This window comes from Dermochelys coriacea, chromosome 19 (genome assembly GCF_009764565.3).
Source record: "Dermochelys coriacea isolate rDerCor1 chromosome 19, rDerCor1.pri.v4, whole genome shotgun sequence".
Lineage (NCBI taxonomy): Eukaryota > Metazoa > Chordata > Testudines > Dermochelyidae > Dermochelys > Dermochelys coriacea.
The window spans coordinates 11,135,917-11,161,206 of NC_050086.2; the positions used below are offsets into that span (position 1 = coordinate 11,135,917).

A 25,290-nucleotide genomic window follows, 5' to 3' on the forward strand; every position below is an offset into this window, starting at 1 on the left:
GTGGAGGAGATTGGGGAGGGGGGAGCCGCAGCTAGGAGGGGGAAAGGCCGGATGCTGGGACGACCTCGCTCCCAGCTGCCCTCTCACCGGTGCAGCGAATTGTGCCGTTCTGGGCGCACTGCCTCCTGCAAGCTGCTCCCTGCGCCGAGGGGAACGGGCCTTGGACAAGGGGACGGGGAGCCCGCCGAGGGGCTGCAGCGGAGTGGGAGTTCAGCCCCACACAGCCAGAGCCCCGGGCTCAGCAATTCCAGCTGGGTCTGCACCCGCTTCCTCTTCTGTCTCCCCAGCTCAGCCTCTGCCCCTCAACCAGGACCCCCCAGCCCTCCTCGCTCTTCCAGCCCAGAGCCTCCCCGGGGCTGGTTGAGGCCAGAATCCCTCTCCTGCAAGGCAAACTTAACCCTAAGCCCCTAGAGCCGACAGCCCGGTCCTTTAACCCCTGCAGGCTCGGAGCTCCCCCCTTCAAACCCCAGCAGCACAGCCTGCAGGTACCCCAGAGAACCATGCCACACCCTGCTTGTTAGAAAGGTTTATTTCTCTTTATTTACAGGATCAATTAAAAAAAAAAAAAGACACACACAACTCCCCCTCCACCCCAGCATAGGCAGGGAGCCTCGGTGGGACCCCTCCAGGCAGGCGCAGCCTCGAACATTTGTGCCGTAGCTGGCCGGACGGAGAGCTGGCCCGCGGCCCTGTGTCCATCTCCCGGTCAAGGCCCAGAGCCCACAGCGGCAGGGAGCAAGCCCCCCTCGGCTGGTTGTCAGACCGCACAGCTGGATGTCGTCAAAGGAGAATGAAAGTTAACGGTTATAAATTACACCCTGGAATAAAGAGGGCTCCGGTACCACGGCGCCTGGCTCAGAGGGGCTCCACACCCTGGACGCAGCCCTGGCTCGAGGAGGAGCTGCCGGAGCTTGGCCTCTCTGAGGCTCAGGCTGAGTGGGTGGCCCTTGCCCCCGCGCCAATCGCGTTCACATTCTGCTGGGCCAGAGGGGAGCCTCGCTACACCCTGGGCACGAGATGCAGGGGCTGGGCTCGCCGGGGGAAGACGACCTCCCTACCCTGAAGTGCCTTCCAGTGGGAACAGAGCCTGGGATTCCCATGGGGGACACACACCTGGCCCACACAGGGCTAAATCTGGGAACCCCCCCAACCCAGCCGTGGGGTTGTTCACCCCCGTTTAAGAAGCATTTGGCACGGCCTGCTCCCCTCCGCCGAGCAGCAGTTTATGGCTTGAACAATTTGGCTCTGGCTAAGAAAAAGAAACAAAAGCAAGAATTAAAAATGGGGAGGGAGAGGAAAACCAGTCTCCCAGCCGGCTCCCTGAGCGCCAGTGAACTGGGACCCCCCCCGTCCCTGGGAGGAGGGCAGAAGGTTTTGTTAAAGTCTTATAAATAAACAAACAGCTTGGTGGAAAGTCACATACAAAAGTGTGCAAGTCCCCGGGGGCACGCGGGCGGCAGGGGAGCACCCCCTGCTGGTGCAATCGCCAGGGCAGAACCACACCCCGTGCCTCAGGGCAGCAACTGGGGGCCATGCGTGAGCAACAGAGATGGGAACATCTAGCTTCCCCCTCCCCCCCCCCCGTGCTAGGAGAGAAAACCCAGGGGTCTCGGCTTCCATCTGTCACCTGGGCACTGCCAGGGGGCGGGGGTACATGCAAAGGGCCAAGCTTCTCAGCGAAGAAAGCGGCAGCAGGGTCACCCCTCCACCCCGTCCTTCACCTGTGCTAGCCAGCTCCCCCCCGGGATCTCAGTCCAGGCCCCCGGGCAGATGCACAGGACAGGGGTCGCACCCTGTTGGCCCAACATCCAGCCGCCCCAAGAGCCCGGACTGCGACCCTGGCCTCAGATACTCCCATGGCTGGGGGGTGGGGGCGTGCTATTCCCTGCCACAGGAGATGATTAGACAAACTGGGGGGGGCACTGCTTCCACCTGGGAGACACTTCCTGACCCCCCAGGCTTTGTAATGCCACGGAAGGAGCCTTGAGGACCAGACCCTCCCACCCCTTCATCGCTGGGGGAGCAGCCGGCAGCCGCCCCTGCAGGTTCCACAGCACATTAGGACTGGCAGCGAGGGGCTGGCGGAGGTGGCACGGGCTGGGCAACAGCCTCCCCTTGCCCCTGAGTGAGACGTGGACTCCTAGAGACGAAAAGGCCCCCACCACCTTGAGTCCTCTTTTTCCCCTCCCCTGCTCCCGGAAGATGGGGGCACTTGGCTGGGCTGCGGGGCGGGGGGGGCGTGGAGAAACTGGTTACCTTCCACACATCCCCTCTCCCAGCTTCTGTCCAGGCCTTGCATGGCGCTTGGATAGCTTCTGCAATGTCTGTCTCCTATGGCCTGGGCACCCCACAGCCCCCCATCCTGAGTCAAAGACCCCCTCTTCCACCCCAGGCACTTGTGTTGCAGATGGTGGCGCTAACTCCAGGAGGGGGGCGCCAGCAGCCGGGGGGATGGGACACACGTGTCTGACACTCCAGAACGGAGGGGCCGGAGACAGGGCGCAGCCGTCAGCCCCAGGAGAGAATGGCCTGACGTACACGCTCCAAAGCTGCTGCAATCCAGTGGGGGGGGGGGCGCGGGAGACACGGACGGTGGCCCTGGCCCAGCCCCATCCAAGGCCACTGAAGCGCAGTGGGCCCGGCCACTGTCCTCTCCGAAGCCCAGGGCACCCACATTGAGCGCCCCTCCAAGCTCTGGGTGCCCCATTGTCTGCAGGCTGGGCTGGGCTCTGGCCCCTGCGGGCAGCACGGCCTCATTGCTCCCCAGGGAAAACAAAATACCTCTCTCAGGTTAAGAGCTAGGTGTTGAAGGCAGCTGGAAAGAGGGGTGGAGGGAGGTGGGGGGATTTCTCCATGCAGGACCAACAGAGCAGCCTCACTCAGCTCTCCCCCTCCCGGAGAACAGCCCTGGGCTGGGGGTGGGATCCTCATTAGAATAGGGGGCATTTGTGCAAAGCACTCCCTGCCCCCCAAGGGCAGAGTGAGCGGCATGCCAGTTGGCAGGAAAGTAACAAAATCCCCAAAAGGGGACCATAAAAAAACAGTCTGGCCCAGATTGTACAAAGAGGGAAGTCCTGGCCTGGTGCAGCCGCTGCAGGGAAGGGCCCCTGGGCACAGCTGGCTGGCTCGGAGAGTGGGGCTCACTGGTTGTCCCCCGGCTGGTACTGAGGCTCTGTGGCAGTGAAATAGTCTTCCAGGAAGGACTGGAGGTATTCGAAAGTGGGGCGCTCCTCGGGCTCCTTCTTCCAGCACTGCACCATCAACTCGTGCAGGGAGGGGGGGCAACTGCCCGGGCACTGCATGCGGTACCCCCGCTCCACCTGCTCCAGCACCTCTCGGTTATTCATGCCTGTGCAACAAGGACAGCGGCTGAGTTGGGGGAGGGAGGGGCTGCTGCTAGAGGTGCTTTGTGGGCATTAATGATGGGTATTTCCTAGGGAGGGAGGGTCGTGCTATGGCCTCACCCTGATGAGGCATGGGGGGGGGGGAAGTGGTCACACCATTAGTGTCAGTGATGGGACGAGAACCCAGGAGTCCTGACTGGCAGGCCCCACTGCTCTAACCGCTAATAATGCTGCCTGGTTCCTCTCTAGCGCTTCTCATCAGTAGCTCTCTGGGCACTTCCCAACAGAGCCAGCAGCATTATCCCCATTTTACAGATGGTGAAACTGAGGCAGAGTGGGGCTGTGAGTTGCCAAGGGTCACCCCACAGGCCAGTGGCAGAGCCAGGCATAGACCCCAGTGCTCTACCTGCTAAACACCACTTCCCTCCCAGAGTCGGGAATAGACCCAACTCCTAGACCACTGCTCTAACCACTAGACCCTGCTCCCTCCCCTGGACCAGCACAAGCCCCAACAGCCCCTACTAATGAACACAACCCCCGCAGGAGGGGGCAGAGCCAGCAGCTGCCTCTTGGCGCCAGTCAGCCGTACCTGGATAGGGCACGCGGCCCTTGGTGACGAGCTCTGTCACAAGAATGCCGAAGGACCACACGTCCGACTTGATGGTGAATTTCCCATAGAGAGCAGCCTCCGGGGCCGTCCACTTGATGGGGAACTTGGCACCTGCAGGGAGGTGGGGTAGATGAGATGGGATAGGGGCAGGGGCAGGGGCAGAGACCACCACAGGGGGCAGGCTCCCCAGAGGCAGCATGCCCGCTGCCAGCAAGGGTGTAGGGCTCCTCAGGTCTGATGCCAGCGAGGGGATCTGTGGCCTCTTCACCTCCCCCAGCGTTGGCACGTGGGTGCTGCAGGAGGTCACTCTGCCCCATGGCCCAGCTGGGGCAGAGGGGAGCCCAGTCACAAAGGGTCTATTGCCACTCCCACCCCTGGGCACAGGCCAAGAGCCCTGCCCACTCCCACCCACCTTGGCACCCCCTGCGTGCCTCTGCAGCCAGGCCCACCTTGGCGTGCTGTGTACTCATTATCCTCGATGAGGCGGGCCAGGCCGAAGTCCGCAATCTTACACACCAGGTTGTCAGCCACCAGGATGTTTGCAGCGCGCAAGTCCCGGTGGATGTAGTTCATCCGCTCGATGTAGGCCATGCCGGCCGCGATCTGCAGGGAGTGGAGTGTGGGATGAAAACGCGGTCACCCTGGGTAAGCCCCCATCCCCTATCCCGCCCCCCCACCCCCAGGCTGGATGGGGGATGGGATGCAGACCCTCCCTCATCTCCTTGGGGTTAGTCCTAGCCCCTCCCCACCCAGGATGGGGGTGGGCTGGGCAGGTTGCAAGGAGCCCCCCTGCGGATGAGACCCTGGCCAGATGTTGGATCTCCAGCCCTGGGAGGGGCTGGTGATTCCCACTTCCTACCCCCACCAGGGCCCATCTCCTGGTACCTGGGCCGCCATGTCCACCAGCTGGGGCAGCTTCAGGAACCGGCCTTCTCCATCCTTCAGAAAATCCAGCAAGCTCCCTGGGGGAGAGGAGAGGGAGCATCAGGACATGAGCCTCCAGCTGTGCCCCCCCCAGCCCTGGCCCCCACCCCTGGCTAGAAGTCGCTGTGTTCTCCATCAAGTCCCTTGCCCTGGTGCGGACACAGCTGGGGCAAGGAAGCCAACCGGCCAACACCTCCCCCCACCCCCCTCCCAGGCTGTGCCCAGCTCTCACCCTGGCTCATGAACTCAGTGACGATGTAGATGGGCTCCTCTGACACCACAGCGTAGAGCTGCACCAGCTTGTCGTGCCGGAGCCGCTTCATGATCTGGGCCTCCTCCAGGAAGGCCTCCGGGGACATGGTGCCCGGCTTCAGCGTCTTCACCGCCACCTTGGTGGTGCCGTTCCAAGTGCCTGGAGCCAGCGGGAAGGCAGGGGACAGCGTCACCGTGCGCTCGTCCCGACTGGCAGTGGCAATGCAGGGAGGGTGTGGGGGGCGGGTCAGTCACTGCCAGCTCCAGGGAGGGCGGTGGCGGTGGGGGAATGCCTCCAGGATGAAGAGCCCAGCAAAGAAGCCCTCGTCAGTCCCAGGGCAGGTAGCAGACCTGAGTCACTCTCACCCCTTCCCTGATGAGATCCCCAGATCAGCCCCCCATGGGATGGGCAAGGGATGCCTGTGTCTCACTCCCCTCCCCCCCTCCCAGGACAGGCAGTGGTTGCCCATATCGCACCCCATTTCAGGGACAGGGGTCTGAAAGTCCCCCCTCCCCAGAGACTCCCCCCAGGATGGGTCAGTGTAGGAGCCCCACATGGAATGGGGCTAATTCCCTTCCCCCACCCCATATGGGCTGGAAAACTTCAGAGAGGCTTCCCTGAGGCCCCCTCCCCACATCTGATGGGCAGAGACCCTCAGTCCTGCCCCTACATGGATAATCAGAACCTGTGGGTCCGGGGGGGACCAGATGGAACCACCCTACCCCGCCCCCCAGGCCTCTCCCAGCCCTGCAATTACCAGGCTCTGGCCCCGTCCCCATCCTCCCGCTGCAACGTGCCCGCCTTACCCATCCACACGTCTCCGAAACATCCCATGCCAAGCTTCTTGTCCAAGCTTATGGACTCCCGCATTATTTCCCAGGCGTCTTTAGACAGGCTCATAGTCTGGGGCTTCATATTGGGGCATACCCGGGTTAGTAGATGGCACAGACCGTCATTGAACTCTGCAGGGGATGGGATCATGGGGAGGAGGCGGGAGGGAGGAAGGGGGGAGTGGAGAATGGGATGAATTCGGCATGCACATGCACAAGGGCTGAGAGGCGGAGGAGGGGAGCCCAGGCTCCGATTGATCGCCTGCCTTGGCACCGTGGCGAAGGCTGACTTGTCCACCAGCTGGAGCTGTTCACCTGTGGTCCCGGTATGCAATGTGTAGAGTCATAGCAGAGGTTTGTTTGTCCTCCTTGGGCAGGGTCTCCCCTTGGGTACATGGGTCCAGCATGGATCCACCCTGCAGCCCCGACCTCCCCAACAAGAGGACGGGACATTTATGGCTGTCCAGATCCGACAGACGGCCCGCCCTCCGGACAGGTGCATAGAGAGGATTTATTGGCTGCCAGGTCTGGCTGCTTAGTGGGGCAGAGCCAGGAGCAAATGGCAGTGCCATGCAGCTGGCTTGGAGGCCAGGCTGAGGCTGAATTAATTGATTTGTTCCCTCCCTCCACAGATTCGCTGTCCCGGGCCCTAGAGCCAGCAGAGAGCGGTTAGACTCCAACACAGCAACCCAGAGCAGGCGATCAGGAGCTCCCCACCACCAGGGGAGGGGGAGCACTAGGCTGGATCCAAGGGCAACTCCCCTGCTGTTTAGCAGGAACAGGCCTGATGGCTTTCACCAGCATTTTTCCTTGAGCGAATTCCCATGTGCGCGAGTGAGACGTTCGTGCTGGAGAGAGTCTGGGGAAGGAAGCCCCCGCACACATCCACAGCAAATAAATGGCGCCCCCAAATCCACCAGCCTGGCCAGCCCAGCCTGGGGTGAGAAGGGACTTCAGGCCCCATGGCTCAGTCAGTCCTGCCGAGATTGCGAACCAGGAGACCCTGCAGATGGCTCACGCCAATAGCAAGCCCTGTCTCTTCCTGCCATGTCCCTGGGATGCCCTGGATGGATCCAGTCTTTGGTGTGCCTCCCCTCACCCCAGCAGGGCACAGGGCCTGGGCTTCTCCTCTCCCCTCCTGGCTCAGCCCCCCCGCTCGCCTGGAGAGTCCTACCCATCCACACTTCCCCAAACTGCCCATTGCCCAGCTTCTTGATCAGCTGCAGCGACTCTCGCGGGATCTCCCACACGTCTTTGGTTTTGACAGACAGGTCTGCCAGCTTGGGCATCCCCTTGTGGCACGGCACGGCCAGACGGTAGCATAGCCCCGCAGCTCGCTCTTGCCGACAGAGCCGAGGGAAGGAGGGAGCGAGAAGAAAGAAAGAGAGAGATGAGAGCACAGACAGAGAGACAAGGCCCTGGAGGGCAGGGAGAGAGAAACCACATTCCTGCCAGCCCCGGTGGGCAGCACAACCACGCCTCTCACCCGCTGCCACACGGGGCCCTGCTCACGGGGCAGCGTCACCATGCTGCAGGAGAAGCAGCGGAAGGTGGCAACGCTAGCCAAAGCGGGGGACTCATTGTAGGTGATCCCCTAAGGAGTCAAGCCCAGGCTTTGCAATTGGGAGGCTCCCGACCCCGCCCTTGATTGCGCGGCTCCTTGAGTGCAAGTCTTGGGGAGGAGCCCTCCGGAGCACTGCCCCGGATGGGCCCGTTCTACCCGCCAGTTGACCCTGCCCCACGCTGAGCCCGGCCTGACTCCCTGGGTGGCCCAGCCCCGAGCAGTGGGTTTCCCAGCTGTCCTGGACTTGGCATGTTGGTCAGCACCGAACGGCGACTGCCAATCTACCTGCGGCACGGAGCTCAGGGAGCCCTCACTCGTCTTACCCCCTTGGTCTGTGCATTGCTCCCACAGGCTGGCGTCTGTGATTGATGCTGGGGGGGGGAAGAGCAGTGACCAAAGGAGCCTCCCTCCCCTGTATTGGTGCTTTGGCCAGCATGGGATGCTGGGGGGAGGGGGGCGGTGCTGCTAGACGAGGAGGGAGGAGAGGGGCTGCGGTGTGCCAGTCAGGGCAAGTTTCATTTGCAGCACAAGGAATTAGCAGAGGCCCGTCAACCTGGGCACAGGTTCCCCAAGGGCTCATCCCACGCAGGAAGGAGAGATCTCCCGGAGCCCCCACTCTGGGGCAGCTCAGGAGCATCCCCTCTCCGCTCCGAGCCAAAGCCCCTGCTTCTCCAGCTGCCACTGGCTGGAATTCCCCCAGGCTCAGATTTGGGGGCTTCTCTCAAGGGCTGGGGTGAAGGCATCTTGTGAAGGCCAGGCCAGTGGATTTCATTGCAGCTGCTGGGCAGGGTGCAGAGAGGCCAACGGCATCTCCAAGACACTCAGCAGGCACCCTCCAGCTCTCCCCACTTTCCGATTTCGGTCTGGACAGGCCAGTGTCACAACTGCTGCCCTCAACGCCCCTAGGGCCTGGGGGGCTCCAAGTCTGAATGGAGCCAGGACTGTGGCTGAGTAATGTGCTCTCAATGCCATGCTCCCTCCGGTGCCATCCCTGCCCGGCCCTGGCTTGTCCCCCCTTACCTATGTAATGCTGGACCAGCTCCTGGATGGTCTCGAACTGAGCCCGTGTGGTGATGTAATAACCCCCGTTATCCAGCTTCCGGATCTTATAGTGCTTCACGTGGTCGCCCTTCGTCTCGTCCCAGTCCCGGATGGACAGGGAGTAGGCACCTGGGGAGGGACAGCAAAGGGGTCAGGCTGGAGACAGACAGGCAGGGTGCCAGGAGGGGGTGGTGAGAGCAGCTAGTGGACACCAGCAGGGGGCACTGTGCGGCTATATGGGGATTCAGAGGAGGCAGATGCGGGGAAACATCTAGGCCCCTGATGCCCCTCCCCAGAGTACCCCCCCCCCCACACACACACCCGGGATGCTGAGAGGCGTGGTTGCTACCTTTGGTGGTCTCACTCTCGCGGATGAGGAAGGTCCCTCGGGGGTTGCTGTGACACAGCAGCTGCCTCTCGGCATCCTTTCGCCCCATCTTCCCAAAGTACCACCTGGCGCAGAGGGCAAGGAGAGGGAGGGTTAGTAACATGCCGGAGCACCTGGCAGCCACGGCTCGCCTACGCCCCGCCTGCCGCGAGGACCCAGAAAGGGGAGGGACGGATTTGAGACTCTCTAACGAAGACACTGAGGGCCAGGGGAAGGGTGGTTATGGCCCAGGCCTGAGACTCAGAGAGCTGGGTCAGCTCCTGGCTTCCTGAGAGCCTTGGGAAGGTCACGGACTCTCCCAGAGCCTCAATCTTCCATCTGTAAAATGGGGAGAACGCAGCGTCTGTTCTCTCAGCCTCCGTCTCTCTAGTTAGACTGCAGCTTATCTGGGGCAGGGCGCTCTCTTACTTCGTGTACGTACAGCGCCCTGCACAGTGGGGCCTTAATCTCGGCTGGGGCCTCTAGGTGCTATTGAAATACACATCAGAATATGGTAGCTGGGTAAACGATGTACACACATGCATAGGAGGTACTGGGTGGAGAAGTATGTTGGAGACTTAGAACAAAAATGTGGGAGTCAGGACTCCTGGGTTCTGTTTCTGGCTCTGCCCCTCGGAGTGACCTTGGGCAAGTTGCTGAGGCCACGTTGTTCAACGTTGGTCCCTGCCATTAAATATGAGTTCAGGTGGCCGATCACAAGATGGAAGCGTCAGCTTTTTAGCCTCTCTCTGTCTCAATTTCCCCCTTCTGCAAACTGGGAATAATAAACCTTACCTACCTTCCAGCAGGGCTGCGGGGGTGAATTTACTAATGGGTGCAATGCGCTTGGGGATCTGGGAGCAGAAGGTGCTACAGGAATATTTATCCAGGCTAAGCTAGGGGTAATCCTCTCTCATGCTTCAAGGCTGATGTTACAGGGGTCAGGAAGGAAACACCCCTCCCACTTGCAGATGAGGTGCATCATGGGAGATCCCACCTCCTGAAGCATCAGGCATTGCTGGAAGCAGCTTTCCACTGTGTTTGACCCAGCTGGTTTGATACGGAGAGGCAACTCCTAGAGCTGGGGTGCCTTGGTACAGATCGTGTGTGTGTGTATTGGGGGGGGAGGCATTGGCTAGGGGTCTGTATTGCCCCAAGGGTGCTGTGGGGGATGGAGTGTCTCCTGGATGTCCCTTTGTCACTGGCTCCCTCCTCTGTCTCCAGCCAGTACACCCGGTTTTGGCAGTCAAGTGGGCTCCGTTCCCCAGTCAACCCAGTACTCACTCTTCTGCCTGGATGGAGTCCACCGGGGCCACGTAGTTGCTGGGAACATAGCCCGTGGCCCCTGTGTTCAGGGACCTTGCCTCCCACCAGTCGCCCTCGCTGTGGAACCAAAGAGACGGAGTGAGAGTCTATGAGGAAGCCCCCTTCCCACCCCCGCAGGCAGGCACATAGCCCATCTTGGAGACCCTGCTGAGCCCCTCTGTCCCACTCCCATGTCACGGGGCATCCAGCATGAATACCAGAGGAGGAGCCACTCCTCAGCTGCTCCCAGCCTGCCCCACCAAGGCCAGCCTGCTTAGACCTGGGAGCAAGGTCTTCTGCGGCAAGCGACAGGCTCAGGCTGGGGTTTGTCACTTCTGCCCCCCACCCCCGGTCCCCAGTGGGTTTAACTTGGCCTAGCTGGTTGGATGGGCTTGTGGTGCAAACACCAATGGGCTGTGAAATCCCCCAGCCAAGCTGCTCTCGGAGCAGGGCCGCGTGGGGCAGGGAGCTCCAGCCAGCAGCAGACCCGGATGCGTTTGCACTTCGGGAAGTGGAGGCAGCGTTCCTGGAGGGGAGGGGCCCAGCCCTGAATGAGACACTCACGTATTGTTGATAATGTGGAATTTCTCCCCCTTCAGGAACGTCAGGTCATCCTCCGTCCGGGCTTCGTAATCGTACAAGGCAATGAATAGGGTCACCCCCCCGCCTGCGAGACACGGGGACAAGGTAGTGAGGAATCTGCCATGGGCAGGCTGCTGCGAGCTGCCACCATCAGTCTGTGTATTACAGTTGTTGCTTGAGGTCACGTCACGCCAGGCACTGCACAGACTGTCCCTGCCCTGAAGAGCTCACAGTCTGATAGACACAGGGTGAGAGGGGAAACTGAGGCACAGTGCAGGGAAGTGACTGGGCCAGGTCACCCAGCAGGCCAGGGAATAGAACCCAGGTCTCCTGACTCCCAGCCCAGTGCTCTGTCCACTAGAGTTTTTGAGGGGCATTGGCCTTTCACCAGTGCTGCTGGGTATTTGTGCCACAGGGGAGGAGGAGTCCAGACACGGTCGGGAAGAGTTCTCACATGAGGAGGGGCTCTCAACCTCTTCCATACCAGGCCTACCCCAAAACCTGTCTCCCATTGAGCAGTACAGGAAGGGCAGATTAGTTGTTACCCCCGGCACTAGACTGTGACCCGCCACCCGCACAGAGACCTAAACTATTCCTAACAGAACCAGCAGGACAGAACGGCCCTCAGCCCAAAGGCTCATCCACCTCCACACAGCCACCCTGACTGGCGCCTGGAACCCTGGCAACCCTGCCCCATGCCCACACGAGTGCCGCCCTAGACTGTTCTACTGCGATGCCCTCTGAGCACCTATCCCACAGATCTCAGATTAGCTCCCAGCAGCCATGGATTGTGGGAGATTTTGAAGGCCCAAGGGTGCACTGCGGGACAGGAGAAGGTGGTTTACAATCCATCCCTGGGCCTCAGCAGAATGGGGATGGGAAACAGGTTTCGCTGTACAAAGGAACTGAGAATACTCGGGCAAAGGGCCACAGCCCCGTCCCTTAGTGCCCAGCACGACCCAAACCCTAGTGCATTAGCGCCAGGATTTACACTGCCCCCTGCTGGGTGGAGCAGGACTCACATCCCAGTGGGTTAATTGCTGGGGAAGTATTCCCCCAGGACCACAGCCCCAAGCCCTGCCCCACTGCAGGGGCAGCAAGGAGACTCACCTGTGATCCCCCCTCCACCCATGTGCAAGGTGCTGCTGGGGTAGAGGCCGGGGCCCATGAAGGTGGGGGCGCCGGCGGTGCTGACAGGCGTGCTGTGGAAATTGTTAAAGTCAGGGATGCGGGTGAAGCTGCTGCTGAGATTCTGCTGGGTCGGGTCGGGGTCGTAGCAGGATTTCGATGCCGAGCTGGTCGTGCCATCAATGTTCTCCGTCTGGCCTTTATTCGACCCCTTCTCCTTGCAATACACACAGCCCATTCTGGGCAAAGCCTGCAGAGGGTGGAGAGAACGCGGGGGTCAAACACGGGGCGGCTGCTCAGGTCATGCTGGGGCAAGAAGACCCTCCAGGAACCCTGCTAGCCCGTGCCACGGGCTGTGCACCGCTGCTCGTCAGTGACTCCTGTGCGCTGCTGGACCGGAACGTACCCATTGCACGGAGCGGAACAATGATCCTCCCAGCTCGGGAGCTTGACTGCTCCCTCCCTCTGTGCTGGCCACAGCTCGGTGGGTCCATCCCCACAGCAGCCCACCTCCACCACAGCAGGACTGTGGTCCTTTCAATGCACCCTTCCCGCCCCAGCAGATGCACCCAGCCAGAGCGCCCCACCTTCCTGCTGCACTGCATGAGGGCACCGGTCCATGCAGTCGGGCCCCACCCGCCTCTTCCTTGCACATGGCTGCCCGTGCGGGCAACTTGGTGCCTCTCCCACCTGGGAGTACGAGTGTCTGGCTGCGTGTGACGGCACATGCGTGACCACACGGCTCCATGGGTGGGGTGGGGCGGGGGGGATAGGGGGAGCTCACTGACTTCGCCCTCCTCCCCAGCTGTCAAACTCCGCTTCCTTCTCTCGCCATCTGGCACATGCCGGTTGCCTGGCAATAAGGTCGGTGGCTCAAGCTGGAGGAGGAGGGGGACAGAGCTGTGCCCAGATGCCAGGGGGTTAGGGAGGGCACAGGAGTCCAGCCAGCAGGGGCAGGGAGCTGGGCTGTGGGAGGCCAGACCGGGTGCCTTTAATCTATGAAGCTGGAACAAATGGGCTGGGAGTCAGCTGGGGCAGAGGCTGGGGCTGAAAACACAGCATGGCTGGCGTCCAGGTACTCTAGTGACGGGCATGGCAGAGTGGGTAAAAATTCACTCCCCCCACCCACTGGCCAGCCCTGATGGAGCCATGGCAAAGCAAGGTGGGGGATCCTGGTGGATTTCCCAGGAAGGCTGGTGAGATCCCTGCTGCTCAAGGCGAGCAGCTCCCAGGGTCCCGGCCCCTGCTATTCACTCTCTCTTCTGCATGGACTACAGCCTGTGCCAGCTGCAGCATTTCTCCTACGAAGAGAAGGTGATGGGCAGAGACGGGCTGGTGCAAATTAGCACTGATGGCAGTTTGCACCAGCTGCAGATCCGGCCCAGGTCCCCAGCCGGAGGCGTTAGAGGGGCTCAGCTCCCTCCAACATAGTGCAGGATCGAGGAGCGATCAGAGCTGGAGCAGCAGTTCCGGCGTGGGGCGTGTGGGCGGACTCATGGCTGGGGAAGGAGAGGTGGTGGATGCATTAGGAGAACTGTGCCAGGCCAGGACTGAGACCCATGGGCAGAGTCGGGCATGGGGAGCCTGGCACTGGCAGAGAAGGGCGTCAAGGGGATGCAGGCCAGGAGCGAGGCGCGTTGCTAGAACGACACAGATACTGACTTGATTTCTACAGCATCTGCAGGCTCAGCTGAGAGCCCATCCCTGCAGCCCCGGAAACAGGAAGAGCCCCTCGCAGCTGTGGTCAGGCTGCGGCTCCCAGCCTCTGTCGAGTCAGGGGCTCCTCTGGTGCTGGGGGGCTGCCAAGGGCCTGCTTGGTTTTAACCACATGGGCTGGGCTGAGATCAGCACCAAGGCCTCGTCTACATCGGGGACATTTCTCGAAAGTCTCCCCAGCGTGGCTAATGCAGGCCGGGCTCCTAGCACAGATGGTCCCAGTTCCACCCCCAGAGGGGGATCTGGACTCTGCAGTGGGGTTCTCTGCTGGCTGGATCAGCTGGAAAGCAGCTTCAGAGGCAGGAGCTGGGCAGAGAGCTCCCTGGGCTAGTCGACACCCTGTGCCACGTGGGTAGCAATGCATGCCTCGGGCAGGGGCATGACCCAGGGTCAGCTCCAGAGACACTGCCTGCCTGGGGATGCCCTGCCCCGGGGAACTCGGGAAGGGCCGTGCCATTCAGCTTCAAAGGAAACAGGACCCCGCCCTTCTCCTGTGTCCGGCTGAGGTCTCCGGCTGTGGTGACACTGAAGGGGAAGCAGACTCTCATGCTGGCTGTACCCGATAGCGTGCAGCAGGCGTCCTGGCACCCACTGTAGCCGGCATGGCCCGTTCTCTCCCCAGCCTAACCACCGGCTGAGGTCTCCACATCCCCGTGCCAGGTGCTCCCTGCTAGAGCATCACACGTCACATCCAGCCCACGTGTGGCACAGCTACGAGCTCGGCTGGAGCAGCACCGTCCTCTGGGCCCAGTGCCTTAGACAGACCCAGGAGGGACCAGGACCTCCCTGCTCTGTCTGCGTTTCACCCGCTGCATGGCTCAGCCGCCCGGGAGTTGGCGGAGCAGAGCCCTGGGGGAGGAGACGCCTCCCAGCCACCGGGCCCCACTGCGGCCTGCCCTAGCTCAAGCCCCGGAGAAAGGCACAGTGGGGCCCGGTGGAGAAAGGCACCGTGCTCCTGCCATGTGACCGAGATGGGGTGGCCAGTCCTAGGGCCTTGATGGCATGGCTGACCGGGACCTGGCAGGAGGGATCCCTTTTGCGGGGCGGTGGGGGGGGGTGCTGGCTGGAGGGTGGGCTCCCTCTGGCTCTGGGCATGATTGTTATTTTCCCTTCTTTCGAGGGGAGGGGGGAAAAAGAGGGAGCATGCCACTGCCCCCCCTCCCCCCCCATCAGTCTCTTCTCCGAGAGCACAACTGCTCAGGGAGCTCTGGAGGCAGAGCCAGGTAGCGGAGGCTGGTGCCCCGAGTGGTGGCAGCTGCAGCAGGGGACTGGTGGACGCAGGCTGGCATCTCTTAATGCAGAGCGACAGAGCCGTCCCAGACACCTGCCACCGGCAGCCCTGGGTCAGATGGACAGCAGAGAGTGGGGGCGGGGAGAGGAGGAGGAGAAAATACCCAGCCCGTTGAAGCCAGCGAGAAACAAGAGACCCACTGTGAGATCCTGCCCACCCCACAGACTCAGGGCCCCGGCAGCCCTCGCTGGCCAGCTCCCACCCTCTCAGCCATTGACCCGCTTGCTGGGACACTCTGCAGCAGGCTCCAGCTAACTGCCCAGCCAGGGAGAGGGATGATAAATACCTCCTGCAGGGGCTGGAGGAGGCCGTGGGGCTGTCCGGTGCGCTAGGCAGTAGGGGCGCGGGGGGGCTGTACTTTTAGAGCCTGTCTGGACTTTGGTGTTTCCATGCAGATGCAGAACGTCGCAGGGAGCATCACACGGCGCTCTCCCTCTCGCAGAGGCTCTGCGTTTGCTCTGCCCCTTAGTTGGGTAGGGAAGCCCCGGCTGCCAGCCCAGCTCTGCACAAGGGGAAAACAACTCCCAAGGCACAAAACATCTTTCCACTGACTCACCAATGTGACTGCCCCCCCACTCCCCCAACACACATTGACACTCACTGGGATGGCTCCTCAGGTCAGTTCAGCTGCTCCATGTTACCTGCCCGAGGAGAACCAACCCCTGGAGGACACAAGAGAGATGGAGAGAGGAGGTGAGATCCCTTAGGACAACTCCGCCCACAGCCACCTGCGTGATCCAGCTGATGACCGGCCATCCCAGCAGGCCACCTCAGAGCAGGGCCTAACTCCGCACCCTTCATCAGCCCAGCCGGGGGTCGTCCATTCCTAGCACTCGGACAGTAACACCCCCTACCCCAGCCACTACACTCCTCCGCTCCTGCCGCTCGGTTTACATGGCTGCAAGGGGGTGGGGACTCAGGCCTCCCTTGGGTTCTAGTCCCAACTCTAGGAGGGGAGCGTGGACTTGTGGATGAGCCCGATGGTCAGGACTCCTGGGTTCTTTTCCCAACCTTGTGTCTGACTGGGAGTAAACCACTGTGCCCCTGAAATGGGATTACGAACCCTCCCTTGCCACATCCATAAAGCACATGCTGCTCCTCAGCTGAGTGGTGCTGCAGAAAGCCGAGGTAGCCCTGCTTAGCCTGGCGCTCAGACGGACACCCAACTCCCTTGCAAGCCATTTCTAGGCAGGAGTACCTCCCTGGGACACCCTCTCAAAGGCTGGTCCTGCTGTCATGGGCTAGGCGCTGGCTAGAGACCGAGGGTGGAATTTTCAAAAAGCACCTAACGGCTGTGATGCATCCAACTCCCCTAGGCTGTGAGAGTTAGGAGCCTCAGCCCTATTGAAATGCTCACCTTAGAGTGCTGTTTGGGGGTGGGGTATGGAGGCGGGGGTGTCTCTTGGTGGTACTGGGGTAGTTTATGTTTAATAAGGGTAAAAAGTGGAATAAAGCGTATCCAAGGGGAAAACGGGTTGAAAAACTTCGCAGGAAGTGGGGAAAGGCCAACAGAAATGCATGCACACACACAGGGACACACACACACCACAGCACCCCTTTGTGATGATCTGCTGGGGTTCCCAGAATTGGGAATTACTGTCACAAAGGAGAGTTTTGCTATTGCTAAGCTGTGTGACTACCCACCGCTGCGCCGGCTTGTCTGCCCTGCCAGCAAACTCGCCAGGACTCGGCCCATCCAAACCTGGCCTTGCTAGTAACAAATGGCGAGTCCCAACTCCCATGTTCCCCAGATACACCCTGCCCCGCTCCTGAACACTCCCAGAAGTTATTACGTTTGTTGCTCCTTTAAAGAGATAATACACTGTGGCCTGTTAACTGGGGTTAACATGCCCTTCCGTTCCATCATGGCACTGAATAGTAAAAGTAATACAAGTTATTTAACAGCAGGACACAGGATCAAGTGATACCAAGTATAAGGAACAAAGACAGAAAGGGCTACAAGCAACCAAAAGTAACAATACACTTCTAAAGACTAAAACTTAATCAGCTCGAGTTCTTGTTCCAAATAGTTTCCTTACTTACAGCAGCTTCTCCAGTGTGACTGGTTCTTCCAGCCAGGATCCACCCTTACAACATCCAAAGGCTGGTTTCTTTGATCACTCAAGAGATGGATGGCTTTTCCTCTCACTTATCTTACCTAAGGCCAGTGACCCTCCTTCAAAAGGCAGGAAGCTTTCCTGGAGAGCCAGCCTCCACCCCCCTGGAGATTGTTATGTGGTCCCTTTTTGCCCACTTGCTCTCCTGAGGTTTACCTTGCATGTAAATGTACCTTCATGATCTCTGCCTGATGACCAGGCTGGCGGGACAAGCAAATACGCATTCCTCTGTCTAGGGCAGGCTGGGTTATGCATTGCTTGTGAAACACAAACACAATTTTCTAGATCATATTTATAACTCTTCATACACCCATACACACACCATGCAGTGCTTTCAGCACCAGTGTGTAACCACTTGGTATATGATACCTTACAGGACGCCTTGTGACCCAAACCCGGTGCCCTCATTCCATTGCCCCCCACCCCAGGAGCAGGGACATGGCTAGCGTCCCATCCCCCTCCCAGACTCAGCAGCTGGGACAGAACAGTCCTCCCAAGCCAGCATGTTAGCTGCCATCTGCCTCGGTGTCTTGACTGAATTCCAGCCACAGGGCCGTCTCCCCGCATCCTCATCTCCTGACGACTGGGCTGTGAAATGACTTTCCATGGAGGGTGGCTGAGCACAATAGGAGCGAGAGACAATGGCCCCGGACATGCCCCAGCTCAAGGACACTCCATGCCTTTCACGGCAGCTCCAGGAGGGACGGGAGGTGGGGGATGGAAAGCCTTTATTTGGGTCGGGACCAGCCGAGCCCCCCTGCCCCCCAGGGCTCTTTAACCCTTTACAAGCTGGCCTTGCCCAGGCTGCCAGCCAACCAGATTCTTTAGCAGGAGGCCTGTGTGTCTGCAGCATCCAGCAGATGGCACAGGGACACCTCAGGAACTGCAGCGCTGCGGGCTGGGAGGATTGAAAGAGCGGCAAGAGAGAAGCAGAGAGAGATGGAGTTTCCCCAGGTGCAGTCTGTGGGAGCAGGGTCCCTTTAGGGGATGAAATACACAGGATCCATACCCCGTGTCCCACTCCACAAAAACCCCAACACACACACACTGCAAACTCAGAGGGTGCAAAACAAAGTAATCCTCCCCCGAGAGCTACACCTCAATCTGGAGGCATTATTTGTCTACAGTCATTATAGTAACAACTGGCATCTGACATGTTCCAAGTGCTCAGTTCAAGGGCCCCACCCGAGCCCAGCCGCACTGGGCTGGTTTTGATGCAGCGAGGCAGCCCGTGTTCCTAAGGCATTAAGGGGGCCCTGGCGATGGCACGTTGGCCATGGGGTGATGCTGATCATACCACATGGGAGCCAAGGCACGAGGACAATGTTTCAATGATTCTGGGGGTGTTAAACACAGGGTACAGGCTTTGTGTACGCCAGGCAGCGGGGTTTTGCGGCCAGGGCATGGGCGCGGGGCTCAGGAGACCTGGTTCTCTTCCTGGCTCTGCCCTTGGCACATCACTTCCTCTGTTTCTCCTGCCCCCGTGTGTCTTGTCCGTGGAGAGCCTCTCTTGCCCTGTCTGTCCAGCACCTAGCACAATGGGGCCGGGATTTGCTTGGGGGCTGCTAGGCACTTGTGGGCTACGAATGTTAAATACCCTTGAAATGGGCATCGTCCTTTAACACCACAGGTCGTGAGTTCACTCCCCAGGATCAAACCAAGTCAAACTTCTCCCCCAGCCGCTCTGCCAATGTGCTCCCGCCTTGGCCAGTTCTCACCCGAGAGCAGCGACCCAAAAAACCCTCGGCCCAGCATTGGAGCTGCCCACAAGGGGGAGCATCAGGCGGCGATAGGAAGAACCGCACTGTGTCTCACCTAATAGCCTCGGCTTTGGTGATCCAACTAGCCCAGCTGGGCAGTGCCAGGGCTGAGGGTCCCCCACACCCTATTCCAAACCCCAGAGCCACCCTCTTCACTGAAATCAGTGTTTCTGAATCCCTCACAGGGAGCAGCAGCGAACTAAGAATGGCAGAGGCATCCCCAGGCTGATATCTTGGACTTTTCGGCATTAACCATCCACCTCCCCAGCTCCTCACCTGGGACCACACATCAGCCGTCTGGTGAGGATGCGCTCCCGGGGCCGGATGGATCCCTAGCGTCACCGCACCAAGGCTGCGGAAGTGACACAGGATGGGGCAGTGACTACGGGGGGTGGCTCTCCCCACACTTACATGGTGAGTGCACTTCTCCATTCCCCAGCCCCTCCCCACGCACTTTGCGTGTTCCCAATCTCTACAGAAATGTCACCACCAATCAGCCTTACAGGAAGGAACCGAGAGCAACCCAGATTGTGCCCCAGGGAAGTCCGGGATTGCAACACAAAATGAGAGTCACCACACCGGTCCCACTCGCTGCCTATGGTGTGTAATAATCCCATGGCCCCTTTCACAAGGCAGGGGCTGCCCTGGCAGAACTCCAGCCAAGCCGTTCCACGCTGCCAGGTCTGAGCCTCACTTTCGTTTCTGGGCCCGAGCTGTTGCGCAGCATTGCTTCACGTGGTTAAACAACTGCCGTGCTCCACCCTAGAGCTGGCTGCATTTCAATGATGAGCGAAGCAATCTCTTTCTGCTGCCCCACTCGCTGCAGCTGGGTCCCAATTCCAGCCCCTGGCGCTCTGCCCAACCTCAACCTATGCCAGCAACATATTCCAGGATGATCCCGCCCCGATTCCCAGGCACGTCCTCCCATGCCACCTACCACCCCACCCCCCCCGCCATCAGAAAGCCTCTCTGATCTCCGTGAGCTGCTTCCCCTCTCTGCCAGGAACCCTCCCCAGTCCTTCCTCACATTACTGCTCTCCCGGCCCTTAACGTGGTCCACTCACAAGTGCCACCCCTGGGAAACTGGAGCGCCAGAAGCTCCCTAGAAGTGTGTGTGTGTGGGGGGGGGGGGCAACTGGCACCCGGACCAAAGCCCCACTCCTGTTCTGCCTGAGGCCCCGTCCCAGGCCAGCTTCTTTCCGAGGCCCCGCCCTCTTCCCCTGAGGCCCCACCCACCGCTCTCTCCACTCCCGCCCCTGTGCTTGCCCTAGGCAGGAAAAAAGTGGGAGGGCAAAAGTGATGGGGCCCATGGTCCCCTTGGCCCCCCCCCCGCTGAGAACCTGCCCGGTGCTTACAGACGCCGGCAGCTGACGGGAAGCAGGAGCATCTGACACTGCCCAGACTCTTATTCAAGCTTCTCCACTACCCCTGAACACAAGGCGTCTCCTCTAAACCCTGACCCCTCCCCAGCTCATGCCAACACGCTGGCTCCGCACGGTTCATTCCTAGGGCCGGCCGGCAAGAGAAATACCCGCTCAGCCTACGCTGACACTGCGTCGCCCTAACGGCATCAACACTGGCTGTGCCACTCGTGGAGGTGGATTAAGGCAGCGGAGAGGGGCAGTTACGTCCGCGGGAGCGAAATGTAAGTGTAGACACCTACAGAGTTAGGTCAGCGTAAGCTGCCTGGCATCAGCCCCACTCTGCAGCGCAGACCAGCCCTTGGGCTTGGTTGGCGGGGCCTCTACAGGCTCTGAGCTTTGGGTTGACGGGTGCCATAACGTGCTCCCGCCCCCGCCCCCATAGATTCTGGCCTTGCCCCAGCACACCACTGCAAATCCAGGCTGCCCGGGTTACCGGCCAGCCTGCGGATCCCACCCTGCTGGTGGGGGGCACAGGGCAGGCTCAGAGCTGTCTTCTCACCGGTGATGGGGGATCAGCCGGAGGTTACCACAGTCCTGAGGCCCGGGTCCTCTGCTCTCAAAGACAGTGTCGCGGGGGGGGGGGGGGTGCATGTGGAGTCAGGCCTCCAGGTGAGTGGCATGGAGCCCTTTCTTCCTGCTTGGGGGAAGGCATCCTGCCAGGGGAGCCCTGGGGGTGCCAAAGGGAGCAGCTCCCCAGCAGCACCGTGCCAACCACCCTCACCCTGGGGACTCACCGCTAAGCCCCACCAGCGAGCTCCCAAAGCTCAGCAGATCTCAGGCTGGTTCCTGACAACCCTCTGATGGACCGCAGCTCAACCACCTCCTGTGGAAAGGGAGGCAGATAACAGCGAGGGGCTTTCTGAACCCACCTGCTCTTCCCTGGCACTGCCCTCAGCTTACCTATTGGCCCAGACGCATCCTAGCACAACTAGGAGGCAGGGAACCCACCTGCTCAGTAATTTGCCTCTGGCCCTACAATGGGGAGAGAGGGGGACCAGGCCAGAACTGGGGGGCGGGAGGGAGAGGAAAGAGAAGCACAAGCATCGGATGATTTAGTTGGGGTTGGTCCTGCTTTGAGCCGGGGGTTGGACTAGAACCTCCTGAGGTCTCTTCCAACCCTGATAGTCTCTGATCAGGGAGCACAAGTGGCCCCATGAGAGGAAGGGTAGGGTCGGTGCGGGAGGTCTGGCCATGGGGAGGGACTGCCAAGGGAGAGCAGGCCCAAGGCATGTGCTCTGGGGAAGGGAAGGAGATTGGACACGTATGTGGGGGCAGAGCAGGCCCAGGGAGCAGGAGGGGATGGCAGGGGGGAGGCTGAGGTAAGTCTTAGGCATGCGGTTTGGAGACAATGGGGCAGGCCCAGGGCACAGTCTCTGTGAGCCATCTGTGAGCAGAGGGCACACCCTTGGCAAAGGGGCAAGGAAGGGGATGCAGGCCCTGGACATGGCCTCCGAGGAACTGGCCCCTATTTTGCCCCCTCCTCCCCGAATGCAGCGTATTTCTGTGACCCAGGAAGAATTTCCAAGTTATGTCCCCGCAGTCATCGCCGTCTTCTCCTCCCCTAGTTAGGTCCTTGCCCCCGTCCCATGCCAGAGAAAGAGAGAGCCATGCAGGGCCAGCTGGGGAACGAGATCCTACAGGCAGTGACACTTCAGAGCAGGAGGCAAGGAAAACACTGGGGGGAAAGGCGGAGCAGGGGTGCCAGCCATCAAAGCCCCTGCGGGATGCTCGTTCGCTGGGTTACTCATCCACACACTCGAAGCTGCTCCCAGCCTCTTCACCATGGCACAGAGGTGGGACAACACTGAAATTTGTCAGTAGTGCCAGCCGGGAGGGAGAAGCCCCGAACAAGCGGGAAGGCCTTGCCCTCAAGAGAGGCGGCAAGGGGCACAGCTCAGCCCCCCGACTCCAGGCCACGAAATCTAAAGGCTGGGAACAGAGGAGAGGTACCTAGGCCAGGCTCTGCCACGCTGCTCTGGGCGCCTCACAATCCTGGGCGTATCTATCCTCAGAACATCCCTGTGAGGGAGGAGTCGTACCGATGGCAGCGAGACTGAGTGACTTGTCCAAGATCATGGAGGAAATCTGGGGTGAATCAGGGATTTGAACCTAGGTAATCCCAAGCCCCAGGCTGCACCTCTAACCACTAGACCATCTTCCCACCCACGGTCAGGGAAACAGCCTTCTCCCTAGCGCGGCCAACTTCTGAAGATCATGCTTCTGCTCCCAACAGAGAGCCCGCCCCCAACCCAGTGCAGCCAGGTCTCAGCTGACGTGACATGGCAAGAGGAGGATGGCCTTTGGGGTCTGAGTCTCCATTGCCTTGCCCTGCGCAGTCACTCATCCCTGTGTTCAGGGAATGTAAAGCACCATCCCCCACTTAAGGGCTCGGCCACAGCCAGCTCCCACATTTGGAGACACAACCCATTGCCCACGTCTGGAACATTTCAACAGCAGCCCCTGTCGTACAAGGCAGGGGGCAAAATACAACAGCCACCTCTTAACGGGGTCCAATCCGGCCCTCCTTGGCTAGCACAGGAGCTGCAGAGCAGCGTGGAGTGGGGGAACATGGTGCGGCTGCAATCTGGAAGTGGGCCTGAATTAAATGACCTGGAGCCAAACGATCAATTGGAGCGAGAGCCATGGGAACCGTTACAGCGATAGCCTTAAGGAGTTCAAGCTATGTGGCTTAAGAGAGAGCCGGTTAAGGAGTGGGGAAACAAAGATTTGATAAGAGGCTCTCCTGTCTGACAAGATAGAGCGGATGGAAATTGAAGGCAGCCAGATTGAGATGGAAAATAAGGCACCCGTGTTTTCACAGTGCAGGTATCTAACCACTGGCACGGCTTTCCAAGGGTGGATTCGCCATCGCTAGCCATTTTTAAACCAGGATGGGACGTTTGTCTAAAAGATCTGCTCTCATTCGAGCAGGAATCCATTCAGGGCAGTCCTCTGGCTTGTGTTACATCAGAGGTCAGATTCCAGGGCTCTGTTCCAGCCTTGGATTTGATCAAAAACTCCCCATTTGAGATTTGGGGAAATTCACTGGTGAAAATGAAGGCCGGCCCCCCCGCCTAGCACAGAGAACATCCCTCGTGGTGGAGGCGGGCGCTAAACCAACACAGCTGACCAGGCAGGACTTACCCCTGTGGTTGTGCTCACAGATAGCACCTCTCTCTGCAGCTCGGTTCGGCCCCTGGCTCGGGTCACTCAGCTGAGCATCCGATGAAGTGAGCTGTAGCTCACGAAAGCTTACGCTCAAATAAATTTGTTAGTCTCTAAGGTGCCACAAGTCCTCCTTTTCTTTTTGCGGATACAGACTAACACGGCTGCTACTCTGTCAGCTGAGGCAGGAGCCTTCCCTGTCCCATGGTGCAGCAGCGTTGGGAAGCCCCCAGAACTACCCGCCGGTTTATTCCGGCTCCCACTTCTGCACGCCTGGTGCGGCAGGCTGCCCAGCTTGTTCTCAGAATGGAAGGGAAGGGGAGGCGTGGCTAACCGGCGGGACACGGCGAGAGGCTGAACCTGCAGCGGGGGTTATGGGGAGCCTGCTCCTTGCACAGGGATGTTCCCGGGCAGGGGAAGCAAGAAGGGAGGTGCTGAAATTTCTTTCTTCCCCATCAGAATGCTCCCTGCATTGCTGCCTACAGAGGGGCTGGGTCTGCGTTTTGGCAGAAAGGGCCATCTCGCAGGTTGGGCTGAACTCTCTTCTGGCCCGGTCTACATGAGGCTTCCCTCCCCCAAAGCACTTACCCCACTGATGGCCCTGCAGCACTCTTCAGTGGGCACACTCCCCCTCTCCATTATCTTAGTGGCCAAAGCCTCCCTTGTACTGGATCTCGTCCAGTGCAAAACCACCTGTGCTGGATACTGGCTGGGAGGAGCCCCTGCCTTCACCAAGAGGGTGCTGGAAGCGAGCCCAGAGAGAAGGGGGCGAACAGCAACACACGGGGCGTGACTCTCCAATATCCCGGCACCTGGCCCTCCAGAGCGTTACTCTTGGCTGTATTACAGGAGAGCCTAGAGACACCAACTGAGATCAGGGGCCCACTGTGCTGGGGCTGCACTGTACACGTATTAAGAGACAATCCCTGCCCTCGAGAGCTTATGATCTAGATAGACAAGGGGCGCTAGGGGAAACTGAGGCACACAGAAGGGTTGTGACTTGTCCAAGTTGACCCAGCAGGGCCATGTCAGAGCTGGGAAGAGAACCCACGTTTGCCAACTGGATCAGGCATCGGACTGGGAGTAGGCCGTGAATAGTAGTAGTGAGACAGGACATGTCTGTATTGCCCCAGGAATCCAGAACGGCTTTGCGGAGAGTACACCGACAGGCCCACTGAAATGCAGCCCCTTCTGTGGTGGAGGATGGCAGCCACCTGCCCACAGTCCAGCACTGCCGGGAGGGAGAGTTCAGGGCAATGGCACCATGCAAAGCCCCTATGAGAAGGGCCAGGGGTTTTTAGCAGACAAGATCTGGGTTCCTGAGGGCACAGCCCCAAAGGGCTCATACCGAGCACTGTTCAGCCTTCCTCCTTGCAGGGTGGGAGAGTTACCTCTGAACCTGCCACCTGAGTAATCCCCAGGCTCGATGCTACCCTGTGTTACGGACAAGAGGAGCCCCTAGCTCCTGCACCCCATGCAGAGAGGGTGTCTCGGTACAGGGGGACATCAGCCTCAGCATCTCTGCCCTATTAGCCTCATGCTCTCCAGCCGGCTCCCCAGTAAGATGAGGGGGCTCATTCCCTCCTCAGTATATTACCCCACTTCTCCATGGCAGCAGTTTGGGGGATTTTTTTGTGGGGGAGGCAAGAGAGACCAGGCAGCTCCCCAGCAAGCTGTTCTCAGAGGCAGCAATTACAGAGGCAGAAAGCTTGGGGGGGGAGGGGAAGAGAGCGCCCCCTCATCAGCCCCCACCCCGCTCCATAGTTTCTGGACTAAGATGTAGAGAATTGTTATAGTAAAGGCCCATCCTGTGCTGTGGGAAGACAGAAGGGGATGCATTTCAGTGTGCTCACCCATCCTGCCACTGCC

At 60.0% G+C, this 25,290-nt stretch overlaps 1 protein-coding gene and 1 long non-coding RNA gene across 10 annotated transcripts in view; one reads left to right on the forward strand and one right to left on the reverse strand.

The window, feature by feature from the left end:
- Positions 1-2,185: 2,185 nt before the first annotated feature.
- FGR (FGR proto-oncogene, Src family tyrosine kinase) overlaps positions 2,186-25,290 on the reverse strand; it is a 44,132-nt gene continuing 21,027 nt past the window's right edge. For 3 of the 9 annotated variants that reach the window (XM_043506118.1, XM_038377657.2, XM_043506119.1), the window contains exons 2-13: positions 15,557-15,617; positions 11,931-12,198; positions 10,803-10,905; positions 10,218-10,316; positions 8,916-9,019; positions 8,546-8,695; positions 5,938-6,093; positions 5,111-5,290; positions 4,840-4,916; positions 4,404-4,557; positions 3,934-4,065; positions 2,186-3,349 (exon numbers count right to left, since the gene is read on the reverse strand). In XM_043506118.1, coding sequence (XP_043362053.1) covers positions 3,141-3,349; positions 3,934-4,065; positions 4,404-4,557; positions 4,840-4,916; positions 5,111-5,290; positions 5,938-6,093; positions 8,546-8,695; positions 8,916-9,019; positions 10,218-10,316; positions 10,803-10,905; positions 11,931-12,186 — 1,620 coding nt within the window. In that variant the 5' untranslated portion in view covers positions 12,187-12,198; positions 15,557-15,617 and the 3' untranslated portion in view covers positions 2,186-3,140. Of the gene's footprint in view, positions 3,350-3,933; positions 4,066-4,403; positions 4,558-4,839; positions 4,917-5,110; positions 5,291-5,937; positions 6,094-7,135; positions 7,301-8,545; positions 8,696-8,915; positions 9,020-10,217; positions 10,317-10,802; positions 10,906-11,930; positions 12,199-15,556; positions 15,618-23,400; positions 23,737-25,290 lie in introns of those variants that run through there. The other 6 variants (XM_043506115.1, XM_038377655.2, XM_043506116.1 and 3 more) reach the window with 4 other exon arrangements.
- Positions 18,748-23,408, forward strand: LOC122458281. Its single transcript, XR_006278255.1, has 3 exons — positions 18,748-19,246; positions 20,342-20,477; positions 22,269-23,408. It is a non-coding gene; the product is annotated as an uncharacterized LOC122458281 (long non-coding RNA).